Source organism: Bison bison, unplaced genomic scaffold, assembly GCF_000754665.1.
Source record: "Bison bison bison isolate TAMUID 2011002044 unplaced genomic scaffold, Bison_UMD1.0 scf7180017864526, whole genome shotgun sequence".
Lineage (NCBI taxonomy): Eukaryota > Metazoa > Chordata > Mammalia > Artiodactyla > Bovidae > Bison > Bison bison.
In genome coordinates, this window is record NW_011495077.1 from 2,049,653 (window position 1) to 2,068,396 (window position 18,744).

The 18,744-nt window shown below is 54.3% G+C and overlaps 1 protein-coding gene across 1 annotated transcript in view; it reads right to left on the reverse strand.

Annotated features, from left to right (window-relative positions):
• MYH6 (myosin, heavy chain 6, cardiac muscle, alpha) overlaps positions 1-18,744 on the reverse strand; it is a 26,691-nt gene that overhangs the window by 3,908 nt on the left and 4,039 nt on the right. Inside the window, exons 9-31 of the mRNA XM_010831299.1 lie at positions 18,271-18,374; positions 18,047-18,185; positions 16,135-16,403; positions 15,720-15,890; positions 14,269-14,578; positions 13,281-13,351; positions 12,904-12,991; positions 12,696-12,813; positions 12,207-12,330; positions 11,790-11,926; positions 9,980-10,235; positions 9,591-9,833; positions 9,268-9,444; positions 8,593-8,738; positions 8,256-8,346; positions 4,913-5,774; positions 4,703-4,821; positions 3,896-4,092; positions 3,188-3,371; positions 2,846-3,011; positions 2,596-2,720; positions 729-1,037; positions 215-418 (exon numbers count right to left, since the gene is read on the reverse strand). Of these exons, the coding sequence (XP_010829601.1) occupies positions 215-418; positions 729-1,037; positions 2,596-2,720; positions 2,846-3,011; positions 3,188-3,371; positions 3,896-4,092; positions 4,703-4,821; positions 4,913-5,774; positions 8,256-8,346; positions 8,593-8,738; positions 9,268-9,444; positions 9,591-9,833; positions 9,980-10,235; positions 11,790-11,926; positions 12,207-12,330; positions 12,696-12,813; positions 12,904-12,991; positions 13,281-13,351; positions 14,269-14,578; positions 15,720-15,890; positions 16,135-16,403; positions 18,047-18,185; positions 18,271-18,374 (4,610 nt within the window). The remainder of the gene's footprint in view (positions 1-214; positions 419-728; positions 1,038-2,595; positions 2,721-2,845; positions 3,012-3,187; positions 3,372-3,895; positions 4,093-4,702; positions 4,822-4,912; positions 5,775-8,255; positions 8,347-8,592; positions 8,739-9,267; positions 9,445-9,590; positions 9,834-9,979; positions 10,236-11,789; positions 11,927-12,206; positions 12,331-12,695; positions 12,814-12,903; positions 12,992-13,280; positions 13,352-14,268; positions 14,579-15,719; positions 15,891-16,134; positions 16,404-18,046; positions 18,186-18,270; positions 18,375-18,744) is intronic.

Genomic DNA, 18,744 nt, shown 5'->3' on the forward strand with positions numbered 1-18,744 from the left:
TCCCATTAATAGAGCAAATTGAGGCTGGCTTTTACGTTTAGACCCCTTTCTCAAGGTAGTAGTTCTGCAGCCATGACTGACAGATGTAAGTTGGTCCAAGAGATGAAATAATGTATGATCCTGGCTGGACATACGCTTTCTCTGGGCATCTAGTTCAGAACATTGCCAGACATCCTATCTCTGGCCTTCAGCGGGTTTCCCCTAGCTTCCTCACCTGCGAGTGCAGCAGCTGCACCCGCTCGCTGGTCTCGATCAGCTCCTGCTCCGCCAGCTTCCGGGACCGCTCTGTCTGCTCCACCACGGCCCGCAGCTCCTCCAGCTCGGCCTGCAGCAGGTTGTTACGCCGCTCCACAATGGCGATGTTCTCCTTCAGGTCGTCGTTGGCACGGACCGCGTCGTCCAGCTGGATCTGGGTGTCCTGCCAGGGATGGGGTGATGTGGGAAGGCCCCTACCAGGGCCTCCATTTGGGATCTGATACACCCTTCCCTATAGTCACAAAGCTCGTGTTAACCTCAGGAGACACGTTCAGGTGTCCAGGCCCACAGGCGGGATTGGTCCAAAACACGCTCCAGGGCCTGATCAGTTCTCCTCCTTCAAGCCTCCAAATCCAGGAGGTTGGTGCTCCCCATGCTCTCGTATTTGTTAGCCCAGGACCCTTTCCTCCGGCCTTCACCATTCCTATGAGCAACCTGACTTATCCCTCTCTGAGAGCCCTCACTTCTTTTACCTTCAGATGGACTTGGGCAACTTTCAGGTGCTTCTGGGCCTCTGAGGCTATCCTGTTAGCCTGGCTGAGCTGGATTTCCATCTCGTTGAGGTCGCCCTCCATCTTCTTCTTCACCCGCAGGGCCTCGTTGCGGCTGCGCGTCTCCGCGTCCAGGGAGGTCTGCAGCGAGTCCACCACCCGCAGGTGGTTGCGCTTGGCCTGCTCCATCTCCTCATCCTTCTCTACCAGCTTCCGCTCAATCTCTGCCTTGATCTGGTTGAACTCCAGCTGGGCCCGGAGGATCTTGCCCTCTTCATGCTCCAGGGAGGCCTGGAGGGGAGAGGGACCAAAGTAGGCAGTCAGGGCACAGGGCACGTCAGGGAGGGAGGCCGAGAGGGTTCAAGGTGTCAGCTGGAGACAGCGAGGCAGGACCTGCATCCCAGGCCATGTGGGTGCTGTGGGGGAGGACATGCTGGATACCCTGGGGTTCCTTCATCAAGGAAATGTTTTGACCTCACAATTGCCAAGATGCTCCAACATTAATATTGCATGATCCTGACCCATCTAAAATATCATAGAAAAAGGAAGGATTTCTACAACTACAAATTCAAATGTTTCTCTTTGTTTCCCAAGTCCCTCACCCTATAGTGAAAAAAGTCAGAAGCCCCAAATCTCAGGGCTATCCCTGTGCTGTGCTATACTGTCACTGTCGTGTTTGACTCTCTGATCCCATGGACCTTAGCCTACCAGGCTCCTCTGTCCATGGGGATTCTCCAGGTAAGAGTACTGGAGTGGGTTGCCATGCCCGCCTTCAGGGGGATCTTTCCAACCCAGGGATTGAACCCAGATCTCCCGCATTGCAGGCAGATTCTTTATCTGAGCCACCAGGGAAGTCCCAGGTTCTTAAAAATGAACAGTAAACAATGGCTAATATATATTGAATTTTTAAGTGCGTTACCTCGTTTAATAATAGTCATGTGTAAAAGATCCAACTAGTCAATCCTAAAGGAAATCAGTCCTGAATATTCATTGGAAGGACTGATGCTGAAGCGGAAACTCCAATACTTTGGCCACCTAATGTGAAGAACTGACTCATTTGAAAAGACCCTGATGCTGGGAGGGATTGGGGGCAGGAGAAGGGGACAACAGGGAATGAGATGGTTGGATGGCATCACCGACTCAATGGACGTGAATTTGAGTAAGCTCTGGGAATTGGTGATGGACAGGGAAGCCTGGCATGCTGCAGTCCATGGGTTCGCAAAGAGTTGGACACGACTGAGTGACTGAACTAAAAATCTTATGAGAGTATGAAAGTGTTAGTCACTCAGTCTTGTCCAACTCTTTGTGGCCCTATGAACTGTAGCCCACCAGTCTCCTCTGTCCATGAAAATTTCCAGGCCAGAATACTGGAGTGGGTAGCCATTCCCTTCTCCAGGGGGATCTTCCTAACTCAGGGATCGAGGTACGTACAATTAATGCCATTTTACAGATGAGAAAACTGAGGTACAGAGAGGTTAAGGAACTTGCCCAATGACACAGTGGAGGTCCTCAAGCCAAGTTTCAAACTCAGATCTGTTTGACTCTGGAGCTGACACTCCCACCCCGTGTGAGGAGTTGTTATGATGGCCAGGTTTCAACTTTATAAACCCAGTGGGAAAGAAAAATCCATGATCAAGCTGTGGCATTTTCCTCTGTGCAGACTCTGGCTTTGGAGGTAGTAGTGGGTACTGGGTATATGACTTCGGACTAAGAAAATGATCTCATAGAGTTTGTCTTCGGTCAGCATCACCCCCAGGTGAGGGAGAGTAGGGGGTCAGAGACAGGAGGGTGATGGTAGGTGGGTAGGAGAGGGTCAGAGGCAGGGGTCCAGGCAGAGCCAGGCCCTCACCTCGGCCTCCTCCAGGGCCGACTGCAGCTCCAGCTTTTCCACCTCCAGCTGCTTGCGGACCTTCTCCAGCTCGTGCATATTCTTCCCTCCTTCTCCCAGCTGCTCAGTCAGGTCGGAGATCTCCTCTGTGGGAGGGGTGGGCGGCTCAGTCGGGGGCTGCCTGCTCCAGGGCGGGAAGGCCTCGAGGAGCTGCGGGGCGGTGCCACGTACGGACCCTCCCTGCCCCGCCCCTCCCGGCCCGCGCCCGCACCCTGCAGATTCTTGTTCTCGCGCTTGAAGGTCTCCAGATGCTCCAGGGACTCCTCGTAGGCGTTCTTGAGCTTGAAGAGCTCGGTGCTGAGGGAGCGCGCCTCCTTCTGCGAGGACTCCAGCTCCGACTGCGACTCCTCGTACTTTTGCTTCCACTCGGCCAGGATCTGCGGGGACCCAACGGACGGAAGAGGCTCAAGGGGCAGCCCCGGCCCCACCTCCGGGACCCAGGTGCCCCTCCTAGGCCCAGCCTCCCCTAGCCTCAGCCTCCTGGGGGGATGTTCCTGACTCCCGCCTGCCGGCCTGCTCTGTCGCCTGGCTGTGGCCCGCAGCCTGGGCCCACCTTGTCGAAGTTCCTCTGCTTCTTGTCCAGGGCGGCGGCGGCCGCATTGGAGCGCTCGACGTCCACCATCAGGTCCTCGATCTCGTTCTGCAGGCGGTGCTTGGTCTTCTCCAGCGAGGAGCACTTGGCGTTGACGGCCTCGACGGCCTCCTCGGCGTCCTGCAGCCGCTGGGCCAGCTTCTTCCTGCCCAGGGTGGTTGGGTGTGTGTGTGTGACTCTACCTGGAAACGGTGGTGCCTTGGGACCACCCCTCCCAGAACTGCCAGATGAGAAGAACCAGGCCCCTCCCCACAGCTCCTTGGGATGCTCTGGAAGTCCAGCTTCCAGGGAGCCAAGGCTGCGGGTGAACTGATTCTTCTCCCTACCCGCGGTGGCCTCTGGGTGGCAGTCTCCACCCCTCCCCACCCAGGCTGATCGGCGGTAGCTCCTCTGACCAACAAGCTTTTTGCTCGTCTTATACGTGAGCATCAGGTATAACCCGGGCCAAAAGCTCGCCCGTCACAGGAAGTGAGTTGGGGCCAGCCAGGGGTCACTCAAGAGTGCAGGATCCAGGCTCCCTCCCAAGCACCTCTGTTGCCCACCACATTTCTCCCCACTTCCTGTCTGCCTTTTTAAATCTGCCTCCCACGCCCACTCTGCCTGTCTCCACCAAGGTCCTCTTGCTCCTTCCTCTCTTAGAATTGGGGTGGGGCGCTGCCCGGGACTCACTTGGCCTCCTCCAGCTCCTCGGTCCTCTGGATGGCGTCCGTCTCGTACTTGGTCCTCCACTGGGCCACCTCTGAGTTGGCCTTGGACAGGACGCGCTGTAGCTCGGCCTTGGCCTCAGTCTCCTCCTCGTACTGCTCCCGCAGCAGGTCACAGTCATGCCGGGCTGACTGCAGTGCGTGGGCCAGGGCATTCTTCGCCTGGGAGGGGCGGAACCAGCAAGTGGGCTCAGCTTCTGGGAAGGTGGGAGGGAAGACCCTCTCCCCATTTTTCGGATCTTTTCGTATCTATGACCTTGAATCAAATCCCAGCCTCCTTCAGGGTGAGAGGGCTGGTGTTGTGGAATCTCAACATCATGAGGTACCTTCCCAGTTTGCCCACCTCGTCCCACATAAGAAAGGAGGGGGACTTCCCAGGTGGTCCAGTGGCTAAGACTCTGTGCTTTCCGTGCAGGGGGCCTGGGTTTGACCCCTGGTCTGGAAACTAGATCTACATGCCATAGTTAAGAGTTCACATGCCACAGCTAAAGATTCCATGTGCAAAAAAAAAAAAAAAAAAGATTCCCTATGCCGCGAGTAAAGATGCCTCAACTAAGACCTGGTGCAGCCAAATAAATAAGTTTTTTTTTTTTTTAAGGGACGGAGTGATGTTTGAATGTGGCTTAGCTGAAGAGTAGAAGAACCTGGCCTGAAAGTCTTTCTATTTCGGAGGCCTATCTGTAGTCTCCAGCCTCACTCCAGCCTCCATTCCTGAGGTTGGTTGCCCAGGGTGGCTCTCAGTCCTGTCCACTGCCCACACGGCTGGCCTCACCTTGCCCTCCTCTTCCAGCTGCCTCTTGAGGTCCTCCAGCTGCTGGGTGTAGGACAGCTTCCCTCGGGTCAGCTGGGAGATCAGTGCCTCCTTTTCCTCCAGCTGCCGGGACAGCTCACCTGCAGGTGGGAAGGAGGGTTTGTGGGCTAGGGAGGGGGGCAACTAATGCTCTGCCCCGGGGCAGGCACAGGCCTGGTGAGGGGCACCCACCGTTCTCGGTCTGCAGCTTGGCTCGCTGGGTGGAAAAGTCATTGAGGGAGCGCTGGGCCTCTTCTAGCTTCGCCCGGTACTCATTGGCCTGGTCCTCCAGTGTCCGGGACATCTTCTCCAGGTTGGCCTTCAGACGGTATGGGACACGGGAGAGGTGAATGTGGGAGGGGTTGGGTGGATTGGAGGAAAGGTGGGCCAAGGTGGGGGAGGACACAGAGGTGGGGGGATAGGGGAGGCGACGGGCAGGGCTAGAGGGCCACAATCTGAAGAGGGTGCATGAATTAAAGAAGGGAGAGGTGGTGAGGAGATGGAGACGCAGAGGGAGGGCAAGGTGGGTGCAAGGGTGAGACGGAGAGAGACCAGAGGGTGGTGAAGGGAGTGAGAATACGAGCGATGGCAGAGAGACGAAGTGGAGGGAAGGTACCCTACGAGGCGGTGAGGGAGAGGGTGAGGAGAGGAGAGCCGGGCCCACCTTGGCCTTGATGATCTGCTCCATGTTGGATGTGACGTCGTCCAGCTCCAGCTTGAACTCGCTCTTCTCCTTCTCCAGCTTCTGCTTCACGCGCTGCAGGTTGTCAATCTGCTCGCCCAGCTCAGCCACGCTGTCGGCGTGCTTCTTGCGCAGGGCGGCCGCCGTGGCCTCGTGCTGCAGCGTGGCCTCCTCTAGGTCCCGCCTCATCTTCTGGAACTCAGCCTCGCGCTTCTTGTTCATCTCGATCTGCACGGACGTGGCCCCGCCGGCCTCCTCCAGCCGCTCGCTGATCTCCTCCAGCTCCCGGGACAGGTCTGAGCGCAGCTTCTCCACCTTGGCCCGGGCGGTGCGCTCAGCCTCCAGCTCCTCCTCCAGCTCCTCTATGCGTGCCTAGGCAGGACACGGGGGGCTCAGACCCAGCACCTAGGTCCCTCCATTGGAGCCCCCTCCCAGGGCTCTAGAAGGCTGTTGGCCAAGATGCCCAGGTCCTGCGGAGCAGTGGTTCCCACCAGGGGACATTCTGTGCCCCAGAGGACAGTTGAAAAGGTCTGGAAACATTTTTGATTGTCATGACTTGGAGAGGAGGTGTTGCTACTGGCATTTAGTGGGCAAGGCCGGGGAGGCTGCTAAACATCTGATAACGCACAGACTACCAATAAGAATTTGGGTGAAGCCATACTTTTAAGGCATTTCCTGGAGGGGCATCTCAGACCCAATCTGAGCATCTCTCGCCCTGAATCCTGAGAATCTGTGTTCAGAGAGGGATCTTGAGATCCCCTGAGATCCTGAATCTCAGGAATTCCACAGATTCACTAGACTCTGCTAATGATAAGACAGGAAAGCTGGTGATTGTGTTTTACAAATATTTACAACAAAATGCCTCAATTAAAAATTTTTATAATCTTCTGAGTTAACTACCAAGTTCTAATCAGCCTATTCCTCGAGCTCTGGAGCTTACTGTATTTACGCCCATGGCTGGATTCCAGCTTGATTGTTCCCTTCCAGGCCAGGAGGGTGCTAGCAGGATGCCCTCTTTTGTATCATGTTCCCACCTCATTTTTTTTGGCCTTAGCCTTGGCCCATCTACCTTTTGATCTATTGTCTGACTAGCCAGGAGCAAAAAGGAGGTTTGAAAGTGAAAGTGAAGTTGCTCAGTCGTGTCCGACTCTTTGCGACCCCATGGACTGTAGCCTATCAGGCTCTTCAGTTCATGGAATTTTCCAGGAAAGAGTACTGGAGTGGGTTGCCATTTCCTTCTCCACGGAATCTTCCCGACCCAAGGATCGAACCCAGGTCTCCCGCATTGTGAGCAGACACTTTACCGTCTGAGCCACTAGGGAAGTCCAAAAGAGGGAGAATTGGTGGGGTCCTTTCATCTGTGGTTATGGGGGCTCCTGGGAGCAGGAGAGACAGGACCACCATACCTCTGCTCCCAGGATGGGGCAAGAGCTTGGACAGGAAGAAGAAGGAGCCACAGTGCATTGCCAAGATCGGATGAGGATAATACACTGTTGTTCTGGGTCCAAGAGGCTGCCCAAACCTAGGGTAGAAGAACCTGGGGATGCTCTGGCTAAAACCCAGAAGGGGCATCCAAGAAGATGGGAAGTAAGAGCATCACTGAAGGCAGGCCAGCCCCTGAGCAGCCCCCAGAGGAGAGGAGTGGAACTGTGTTCACGTGTCACTTGCGGCCTGGACCCTTAGCCTGAATGCGGAGGGGATATTGGCCCTCTCCACCAGCTGCGATCTCTTCAGGAAATGAGGGGGTCAATAGCTGAGTCCCCTTGGCCTAGGAGTCACTGTGTCCAGATGTGGTCATGCAACTTTGAAATGAGGAAGAGAGTACCTGCCTCCCTTGCCTCCAGGGTTCTTCTGACAAACACAGGACTAAAAGCACATTAAAATTCAGGGTGCGTGAAAGGCAAGGGAGACTTTGGCTGTTAATTCAGTCTCCTCCTGCAGAGGGATGAGAAAGCCATGGGCAGACAAAAGAACATCTTCTTGCAAGGGGCTGGCTGACTTCTGTAACCTGAGCTATACTAAAATCACATGTATACATAGCCTCCTGGTTGACAAAGTGGGTTCCTATACAGTATCTCTTCCGGTCCTCTGCAAGGCAGGGGTCATTAGTCCCATTTTACAGATGAGAGGAGAATCTGAGGTGCAGGAGGAGAAGTGACTTGCTCAAGGTCTCAGGAGTTGACTCAAGTGCTCTGTGGGGATTCAGCCCCCGTTAGTGGCAAGGCAAGTACCTGGGAAGAATAAGAACAGAGCTCCCCATGAGAAGGGGCTCCATGAAGGCTTTTCTCACCCCCATGAGGGGAAAGAAGCACCGAAGGAAGGGTTAGAAGAGAACCAAGCCCTACCAATGGTCCCAGGGCAGAAAGGCCACTGGGCTTCCCTGGTGGCTCAGATGGTAAAGAATCTGCCTGCAATGCAGGAGACCTGGTTTCAATCCCTGGATTGGGAAGATCCCCTGGAGGAGGGCATGGCAACCCACTCCAGTATTCTTGCCGGGAGAATCCCCATGGACAGAGGAGCCTGGCGGGCTACAGTCCGTGGGGCCACAAAGAGTTGGACATGACTGAGCGACTAAGCACGAGAAAACCCATTAGGCAGAGTATAGCTCAGCAAGAGAAGCTGTTTTAGTTAAGTGTGATCCCCACCCACCTCCCCAGATAGCCCAGATGAAATAAGACATTATTGGTCTAATGGGGGAAGGCTGATGTTCCCAGGTGCCTGGAAGTCAGGGCTCACGGGGCCTCTGGGTAGCTCAGAGTTCTAGATACTGTCTAGAACCCTAAGCAGCTCCTGCAGTCCCAGCTGTCTCACCACCATTGAGCTCCCCGGTGGCCGCACCCAGAAGAACCTCACCTGGTTTTCCTTAAGTTTCTTCTGCAGCTGAAGGGCCAGTGCCTGCTCATCCTCAATCTTACTGTTCAGCTGATTAATGTCAAACTCCTTCCTGGAGAAGAAGGAGGGGACAGGAAGTTTTCTTTTCTCTGCCCTCATCCTCTCCTCCTGCCTCTGCATGCAAGGACCACTCCTCTCCCTCTGGCCCCCAAGAGTGAAGGCAGGGGAAGGGCTGTGGTTGACCTGCTTGCTCCCGCTGTGCCCTGGGCAGCCTTGGCCAGAGGCTGTGCAGCACCCTGAGCTCTAACCCTCAGGCAAGACACCCCCAGGGCCCCTCCTGGCCTCCATACGCTCCTACTTCTTGAGCTTTTCTTCCAGCTGCAGTTTGTCATTGTCTAGGTCCATGATGCTCTCCTGGGTCAGCTTCAGGTCACCCTCCAGCTTCCGCTTAGCTCGCTCCAGGTCCATGCGTACCTTCTTCTCCTGTTCCAGGGATCCCTCCAGCTGGTGGAGAAAGTAAAAATGAACAAGGTGTAGAAAACCTGAGGTCCACAATACATCCCCTCTGCTCCCTTCTAAACCCAAAGTCCGGTGGGACTGGAAGTCAAGCCAGCAGAATCATCCCGGCAGACATGAAGGACTCAGAGACCCAGCCTAGTGAAGAACTGTAGAAAGAAAGGGGCTTTCACAGGTGGCTCAGTGGTGTAGAATTCGCTTGCAATGCAGGAGCTGCAGGTTCAATCCCTGGGTCAGGAAGATCCCCTGGAGGAGGGCACGGCAACCCACTCCAGTATTCTTGCCTGGAGAATCTCATGGACAGAGGAGCCTAGTGGGCTACTGTCCATAGGGTCACAAAGAGTCAGACACAACTGAAGTGACTTAGCATGGACAGCAAGAAAAGCGCCCCGGGTGGGATGGAAATTAGTTTTAGGGATGGAAATTAGTTTTAGGGATTGCAAACCCCTTGCCATTGGCGTTGCCTGCAAAATCCTGACCTGAGAGAGACAAAGGAAGCATGGTTGTTCCTACTCACATCATCCACCTGCTGCTCCAACTTGACTTTAGACTTGGTCAGGGTGTTGACCTTGTCCTCCTCAGCCTGAAGGTCATCCAGGGCCTGCTGGTGGGCCTCTTGCAGAGCTTTCTTCTCCTTGGTCAGCTTGGCAATGATCTCATCCAGCCCAGCCATCTCCTCTGTCAGGTTCTTCACCTGTTGACCAAGAACCCCATCCCCTCTAGGGTCAGACATCACCAACCTGGAGACATCTATGGAGACCTCCAAAGCCAAGGGCCAGGACCACACTCAGGTCCGAGGATCCTGAGACTTGGTCTGGATTCAAAGGGAGCTGCCCTCACCTTGTTCTCTGTTGCGTGCTTCTCCTTCTCCACCTTGGCCAGTGTCAGCTCCAGGTCATCAATGTCCTTCTTGAGCTCAGAGCACTCATCTTCCAGCTTGCGCTTCTTGGCAGTGAGCTCAGCGTTCATCTCCTCCTCGTCCTCCAACCTCTCGGTCATCTCCTTCACCTTTGCCTCCAGCTGGATCTTGTTCTTGATCAGCTGGTCACAGCGCTCTTCCGCATCATTCAGGTTGTCTTGTTCCTGAGAGAAGAGGACAGACAGGAGAGCTGGTGATGAAAGAGAGGAGAGATCCAGAGTCTTAAAGAGAGCTGAAGCTTGGAGACTCATAGTCCCTGATGACGAGACGGGTTAAGATCCAGGGGAGGGGGAAAGAGAGATGGTCTTACCGCCTGCACTTGGAGCTGCAGGTCGTTCTTCTCCTGTAGCAGGGACACCATCTTCTCCTCCAGCTCCTTGCGCCGAGCCTCCGACTTCTCCAGTGTCTCTTTGATGCGCCCAAACTCCTCCTTCATGTTGGCCATCTCCTTCTCAGTCTCTGCACTCTTCAGCAGTGGTTTGATCTTGAAATAGAGCTTCATCCAGGGCCAGTTCTTGACCCCCATGAAGGCCCGAATATTCCACTGGATTACCAGCAGGGCATCCCTGGCAAAGGAGCATGGAGGCAGGGAGCCGCACTGTGAAGGAGCACTTTCCAGTCATAGGGCCAGCTGTACTGGGATCCCAGCACATCTGAACAAGTGTGTGGGCACCTGAGGGCAGGAACCTGCTCTGGCAGGCTTGATAGGCAACCCCACCCCAACATTACCACACTGAACATGGAGTTGTCAATAAATGTTTATTAATTGATCAATTCAACAAAAGGGCAGTTTATATCTTCCTTTCTGGGGTAGTAGTAGCTATGGAAGCGACCAATTATAGCACCTCTACTGTGTTCAGTGTTTCTAATCTCCTAAGAACCTCAAATATGTTAAGAATATGGTATTTTCCATTTAAGAATGTATATAATGTATGTGTAAGTTATGAAGAATGAAGCAAAATGATTTATCTATGAAGTCATCACCCAGACAAGAAGTAGAGCATTGCCTTCATTGATTCTACTAGTAGACTACACTCCATCCCCTTTCCCGTCCTTTCACCAAAAGTAGTCACTACCTTGAATCTTGTGTTTCTCATTTCTTAACTCTTTCAAAAATATTTAAACCATATGTGTATGTATTTTTAAACAATGTGTGTGTATGCTCAGTCACTTCCAACTCTTTGCGACCCCATGGATTGTAGCTTGCCAGGCTCCTCTGTCCATGGAATTTTCCAGGTAAGAATACTGAAGTGGGTTTCCATTTCCTCCTATGAGGTATCTTCCCAACCCAGGGAACTTCCCTGGGTTGGTGGGTCTCCTGTGCACCTCCTGCATTGCAGGAGGATGCTATTTTAAAATTATTACTGAGTTTTATAAAAATTGCATCACACTATACGTATCCTTCTGTGACTTGCTTCTGTTAACCCAGCAGTATGATTTTAAGGCTCAAATTTGTACCATGTAGTTATAGTCCCCTCCTTTTCATTACTTGATAATATTCCCCAAATAAGTATGCTACTGTTTACCCGTTCTCCTGCAGATGAAAATTCAAATTGTTTCCAGATCTTTGCCATTTTGACCAATGCTGCTATAAAGATTCATTTTTGTCTCATGTTGTGAACACATGCAGGTATTTCTTTGTGGGAATGCACTCAGGAGTGGAAAGCTAGGTAACTGTTCAGCTTTCAAAGAAAATGATAAATTGTTTTCCAAAGAGATTGCACACATTTCCCTGGTGGCTCAGACAGTAAAGATTCTGCCTGCAATGTGAGAGACCCCAGTTTGATCCCTGGATCCAGAAGATTGCCTGGAGAAGAAAATGGCAACCCACTCCAGTATTCTTGCCTGGAAAATCCTATGGATGGAGGAGCCTGGCAGGCTACAGTCTAGTGTTTTAAAATGGTATCTCACTGGAGTTTTAATTTTCATTTCCTACAGGGAATTTTCTTTTTTTAAAAAGAACTCAAAATGAGACCCAGACTGGTCAAGTCACTTGTCCAGACCAGCTAGTAAGTGATGGAGCCAGGATTGAACTTAGGTCTTTCAGCCCACACCTCTGGGCTCTGCTTGTCTACCTCTTACATTTCTGAGAGTGTGTCTCCCTTTCCCTCCAGCCTCACCTGCGCTCCAGGATCTTCTTGAACTCAATGCGCATGAGCTGACCCCGGGCTTGGGCCTGGATGCGGGTGATGATGCGGCTCAGCCTCTCGTCCCGCATCTCCTCCAGCAGTCCCAGCAGCCCCGCCTTGAAGAACACCTGGGGGCAAGGGGTAGAGCCAAGGGGGCCACAGCCTCAGAGAAGGGTAGCCAAGGTGGAGGGAGAGTGTGGGAGACCCTGGCTGAGCTTCCCAGGGCCCCATCACCTGCATACCCTAGACCTGGGAGTGAAATGTGAAAAACAAGACAGAAAAGAAGCTGGGTCCCAACTCTTGGTTGACACGGGAAGCCAGGAGTCAGGGTCTGCCTTCCCAGCTCAGCTGTTCCACTCAGTGTGGCTGGGTATCCTACACCTCCACCCTAAGGGCCTCCAGACTCACCTTGGTGTGGCCGAACTTGTACTGGTTGTGGTCAATGTCCAGGGAGCCCAGCAGCTTCTCTGTCCCTTTCCTGCTATCAATGAACTGACCCTCGGGGATGGCCGCTGGGTTCAGGATGCGATACCTGGAAGGAGGTGCCTGGAGTTACCCACGTTCTGCACTGATTTGCTCTGCCCACAGAATCAAGGGGCTTCCCTGGTGGCTCAGACAGTAAAGAATCTGCCTGGAATGCTGGGGGCCTGGGTTCGATCCCTGGGTCGGGAAGATCCCCTAGAGAAGGGAATGGCTACCCGTTCCAGTATTCTTGCCTGAAGAATTCCACGGACAGAGGAGACTGGCAGGCTACAGTCCGTGGGGTTACAAAGAATCAGACACAACTGAACGACTAACACTTTGTCACAGAATCTGAGACCAGCTGCAGACTCCTCTCCCCACAAGGCTGCCCAGGGTTTCTCTGTTCCCTGAGCCCTGTGGCACCCCAGTACCCACCTCTGCCTGAAGTCCCCGTAGAGGATGCGGTTGGGGAAGCCCTTCCTGCAGATGCGGATGCCCTCCAGCACGCCGTTGCAGCGCAGCTGGTGCATGACCAGGGGGTTGTCCATCACGCCTGCAGCAGGAAGGGAGAGGCAGGGGGTCAGCCTCAGGACAAGTGGATGCCAAATGCCCTCTCCAGACTAGAGCCTTGTGCGTCGCTCACCGGGAGCCTTCCGTTCATTGGGGATGATGCAGCGCACAAAGTGAGGATGAGTGGTCCTCAGGTTGGTCATCAGCTTGTTCAGATTCTCCTGGAGGCAGATGAGAAGTGGAGGTCAGGAGCCACAGTGACCATCCCTTTAGTCCTGACCCCAGGCCCTAGACAACCTGTCACCAGAGCCCTCTAAGGGATTGGGAGGTGATATATAACTTATGATGTGAATTCAGGCTTGTGTAGAATTTACATGCCAAAAACAATGACATAACTCTAGCTTCTTTTCTCCCCAGACTCAGAGCATCAGGTTAAGGGTGGTGCAGACAAAATGCTCTGGGCTGGGTCTGCCCACCACAGGTCTGTTGGTATCTCTGGGCCCTTCTTACCCGGTGGAGGGCTGACACTGTCTGAAATGATGAACCCTTTTTCTTGCCTCCTTTGCCTTTACTGCTGTCCCCTAGTAACAAGAGAAGGAATGATGAACCAGGGCTTGAAATCGGAGACCCTTTGAGCAGGGGCAGGGCTCTGCTGCTCACTAGCTGTGTGACTTTGGACAATTTATCTCCAAGTCTCCGTTTTCCCACGAGGAGGAGAGTCATTCCCTTTAAATGGTATAGAGAGGATTAGAAAAGATCAAAGTTTCATGCTGCCTCTCCACTGTTTGGCACACAGTAGGTCTTGGAATAACATTAGTGCTTTCTCCTCCCTCTCTCTTCTAACCTCCCACACCATGCTTACATTTTTCCACTTTCTTCTTGTATTTTACCCTCCTCATTTCAATCCACACCCTTTCTCTTCCTTCTCTGAAGGGGAGGCTCATTTGTTCTACCGTACATTCACTGAAGCTCTACACATTCACTGCGGCCTCCTGCAGAGGATGGTTCTATGCCAGGCCTGCTGCAGTGATGCGGGTGCCTCTGGCACCGATCTTCAGTTGCTCTGAGTCTTGAAGAGGCGCAGAACACGTATACCAACATCCATAACCCAGAGGGGAAAATCACACTCCCACAGAAACGGCACAGATGGGCTGCTGTGGGCTCTCTTGATGTCCCCCTCTTATGGCTCCCTCCTGCCTTTATTTTTTTAATTTTAAAAAAGTATATATATATATATTAAAATTTGGTTGTGCCAGTCTCAGTTGCGGCATGTGGGCTCTTTAGCCGCAGCACGTGAACTCTTAGTTGAGGCATGTGGTATCTAGTTCCCTGACCAGGGATCGAACTCCCAACCCCGCCATTGGGAGCATGAAGTCTTAGTCACTGGACCACCAGGGAAGCCTCCCTCCTGCCTTTGGGATCACGTGCTTTGAAGCAGTGGGCCCCTGGCCCCTTGCACCTCCAGAACTGCTCTGGCAGTGGAGGGCTGCCCTCTTACCGACATCAGCGGAGGCATACGAGGAAAAGAGCGTGGCCATGAGCTTGAGGGAAGACTTCTGGTACAAGCCCACCACTGTCTCGTTGAGCGGGTCTTTGTTCTTCTCCAGCCAGCCTATGATGTTGTAGTCCACCGTGCCGGCGTAGTGGATCAGGGAGAAGTGAGCTTCCGGCTTCCCCTTGATGTTGCGTGGCTTCTGGAAGTTGTTGGACTTGCCCAGGTGGTTGTCGTACAGCTTGGCCTTGAAGGTCATGTCGGTGGCCTTGGGGAACATGCACTCCTCCTCCAGGATGGACATGATGCCCATGGGCTGAGGGGGGAGAGGAGAGCGTTACTGGACGCATCCCCAGGCTTGCAGAATCCCACACCCCGATTGAGGAGAAATTGCAGCTGTGTATCTGGCAAGCCATAGAGAGCCCGTGCTGCCACCTCATGTCCTGGTACAGGAAGCCAACATTCCTGACGTTAACCTAAATCTGAGTACGTTCAGATCTGGCCTAGGGAACCTCTTCCTGCCCCAGTGGCCCCAAAGAAGAGCCCTGTACTCCCAGTCCCTACCCCCAGGGCTCACAGCACAGCCCCTTCTTCCTGGATGTCCCTGCCCCAGAGCGGGATGAGGACAGGACAGAAGGGATGGGAGGCGCCAGACTGCAGGGCAGGGCAGGCCAGACCTGTGCCTGTATGTCAGGGAACGTGTTCCAAGGAATGGTTAGAGGGATTCAGGTTCTGCACGATGTCTTGCACTTCAGAAAGTGTAGCAGTTTTTGACATTTCCTGGGACAGGGATCCTACTGAGAATTTGGTGAACCCCAAGATTTCCTCCCCAGAATTTGTGTACACACATACTTGTGTATGCACCACGCCCCACCAGTCCACACATATTTTTCCATACAATCTCAGGGGAATCCGAGGCCTCCAGAAGAGCAGGGCCCTGGATCACTAGGCAAAGCTTGTGGGGGGAGGCCCCTATTTCTGACTGGTCGTGGCTGGGCTGGGGGACCATCAGTTGCTGTGGGCTCTGCCTCCCTCCGCAAAGGCTCACTGAAAGCAAGTCAGGACAAGGAGTGTCCTCTGAGGAAGCTCCATAGACAAGAGGGCCTGAAGACAGGCTTATCCTCAGCCAACTGGAAGAGGATAGGAAGCCAATGTGTCTAGTTTCAGCCTAGGTCCTTTCCACGAATGATGCTTCTCATGGGGCGTCAGAGGGGCTAGGAGTCCCCTCCTTCACTGCATCTCTCTCTTCAGGTCCACCATATGGGACAAAGTCCTGGGTGCTGGGAGAGAAGGAAAGGCTGGACCTGTGTATGCCCACAGTGTCACAGTGAGGGGAAGCAGGGCCTGGAGGGAGGCTGGGGGATCTGGGGACTAGTTTCCTGGGTGTAGAGGGATAGGGCTGCCACTTCGTCTGGGATGGCAGGTGCAGGGACCTGGGTGGAGGGCCGAGGCAGCACCTTCTCGATGAGGTCGATGCAGGCCTGCAGGTCCATGCCGAAGTCGATGAACTCCCACTCGATGCCCTCCTTCTTGTACTCCTCCTGCTCCAGCACGAACATGTGGTGGTTGAAGAACTGCTGCAGCTTCTCGTTGGTGAAGTTGATGCAGAGCTGCTCGAAGCTGTTGAACTGCAGGGTGGGGACGGGGAGGAGTGGATCAGGCAGGCAGGGGTCTGTGGCCCGAGGGGTCGGCCCAGGGCTGCGTCCAGCCAGGCAACAGGGAGGGAGCACCCCCTGAAGACACGTGGCTGTCTCCACCCCCGGGGAGCCTACGGCCTTCCCCGGGGCTGGCCTGTAGTTGGCTTGGCCAGCGGTGGCTGCCTGTGTGAACCAGTGAGTTCCCGTTCTCCTGGGCCTGGGGCTCCCCACTCACATCAAAGATCTCGAAGCCGGCAATGTCCAGGACGCCTATGAAGTACTGGCGAGGCTGCCTGGTCTCCAGAGTGGCGTTGATCCGCGTCACCATCCAGTTGAACATCTTCTCGTACACCGCCTTGCCCAGCGCCCCGATGGAGTAGTACACCTGCTGGACATTCTGCCCCTTGGTGACGTACTCGTTGCCCACCTTCACCCGAGGGTGGCACAGCCCCTTGAGCAGGTCGGCTGAGTTCAGCCCCATGAGGTAGGCGGACTTGTCAGCATCTGGTGGAGAAAGAAGGGGATAAACAAGCACTTTCCATAGACTGTCCTTCACTGCTCAGGGCCACTAGGTCCTAACCCTCTCATTAAACAGCTGCAAACTGAGGCCTGAAGGGCACAGGGCTTGCCATGGTGACACAGCCATTGTATGCCTGAGGCCCCTCCGTCACCCCAGACTTCCCACCACCCTGCCTGCTCACCTCCATCTTTACATCTCCTGCATGTCTGTGGACCCGGCCCAGTGCCAGCACAGCTGTAGCCGTGTCCCCTGCCCTCATGCATCCTCTCCTCTCTCAGGGCAGGGACTGTGGCTGATGATGTCCTCTGCTCCTTGCTGTCTTTGTCCCCAGTCCCAGGATCTAGCCCAGGACTGGGCATGCTCTACAGTGAATCTATGTGTCCATCAAATTGACTCGCTGGGAAATCAGGGTTCCTAACAGTGTGTGGGTCAGCCCACTAACCCTCAGCTCTCCAAATGTGCTATCCAGCATACGAACTCTATTTGTGTGTGTGTGTGCATGCTCAGTTGTGTCTGACTCTTTGCAACCCTATGGACTGTAGCCCACCAGGCTCCTCTGTCCATGGGAGTTTTCAGGCAAGAATACTGGAGTGGGTTGCCATTCCTCCTCCAGGGGATCTTCCCAACCAAGGGATCGAAGCTGCAGCTCCTGTGTCTCCTGCACTGGCAGGTGGATTCTTTACCACTGAACCACCTGGAAAGCCCCATGATCTCTATTTAGAGGAGACTTGCTTGGTTTAATTTTGAGAGTTTTTATGATAACTGGTGACATGCTATTGTGAAACTCAGGTTTGGCACTTGATCTAGATAGATACAGAGAAGGGATCCTTGAAGGTAGGTCAAGAGGAATATTCTCAGGCATTTCTCCAGCCCTGTTTACACCTTCACATCTACTTCTCAAGGGATTCTCGAATCAGCCTCAGAGGGAGCTGGGAAGGGCTACTGCTCCATTCCACTGAGGCGGAAGCTGAGACCCAGTGATGTGGGTGATGTGCCAATGCCCAGAGCTGTGTCCTGACCCCTGGCCTCCTGTCTCCCAGCAGAATATGGCAGGGAGCCTGTGGGGAGCTCTCCTGAGGGCTGGGCACTCTCACATACACACTGCCTTAGTGACGGGGATACTCAGAACTCAGGTCCGTGCTTTCCTGGGCCTGGCGGAGTCTTGGGCACAGGAGGAAATCTCTCCATTTCACTTCTGCTCGGTGCAGCTGGGGTTGAGAAACTAGCGGGACTGTGAGGTGCCTCCTGTCTTCCCACTTCTCCCATGTCTCTGCCCTCGCCCACCCATAAGCCTCAGGTCCTCTGGGATCCAGCCTGTTTGGGATGGAGGGTGGTGTCTGGCTAGGTTATAATAGAACAGAAAGCCTCGAGTCTAGATCAGGTGGGGAGAGCCCACCATGGGAAAAGGCACCACCTTCCGACCACCTGCTTCTGCTTTGGGTTTCCTCCCACTTTCTGTATTGTGGTCCTAACATTGCTGCTGTGAATGCTGCTCCTTAAGAATCACTGAAAGGCACCCCGTTTGGACATGGCATGGAGGAGACTCTGCCCCCAGAGTGCTGTCCCTGCACGAGAGGCAGACACGCTGCCCCCCAGGCCTTCTCAGCCTGCCCTCCTGTCCTCGAACCTTCCGTGCCGTCTGGCTCCGCCTGTTCCTCCCGCTGCTTCTGCTTGAACTTCATGTTTCCGTAGTGCATGATGGCGCCTGTCAGCTTGTAGACACCGGCTTTCTCCTCAGGAGTGAAGCCCAGCACATCGAAGGCGTTCTGGGGCAGGGCGAGAGACGCAGAGTGGGTGATGGGGCGGGTGGCCCAGGAGCCCCCGGAGCCCTCCCACTGCCTCCTCACTCACATCTGTGGCCATGAGCTCCTCAGAGTCGTCGATGGAGGGCACGGACACCTCCCCCTGAGACACGAAGGCGTAGTCGTAGGGGTTGTTGGTGACCAGCAGCATGTCTGTCCAGGCAAGGGGCAGGGCCAGGGACAAGGGGACAGGAGTGGGGCGCAGTGGGGGAAGGGGTGGGGAGAAGGGAGGAGCGGGAGCAGGTAGAGAGGAGGACAGTCAGCAAAGGCCAAGGGAAGGATCCAGAAGAAAAGGAAAAGTGGGTGATGGGGACATGGGGAGAGAGGATGGTGGGGGGTGACAGGTGGAAGAGGGGGAGACAAATGCAGAGGAGAAGGAGAAAAGAAGTAAAGGGGAGGAGAAAGAAGACAAGGAAGGGTGTGAATAGGAGGCAAGAGTTGACACAGGTGGGTCCAAGGTGGAGGAAGAGAAAGGTACCGGGCAGATGGATGGAGGGGACAGGTGAGCAGGGGGGGGGTGGGT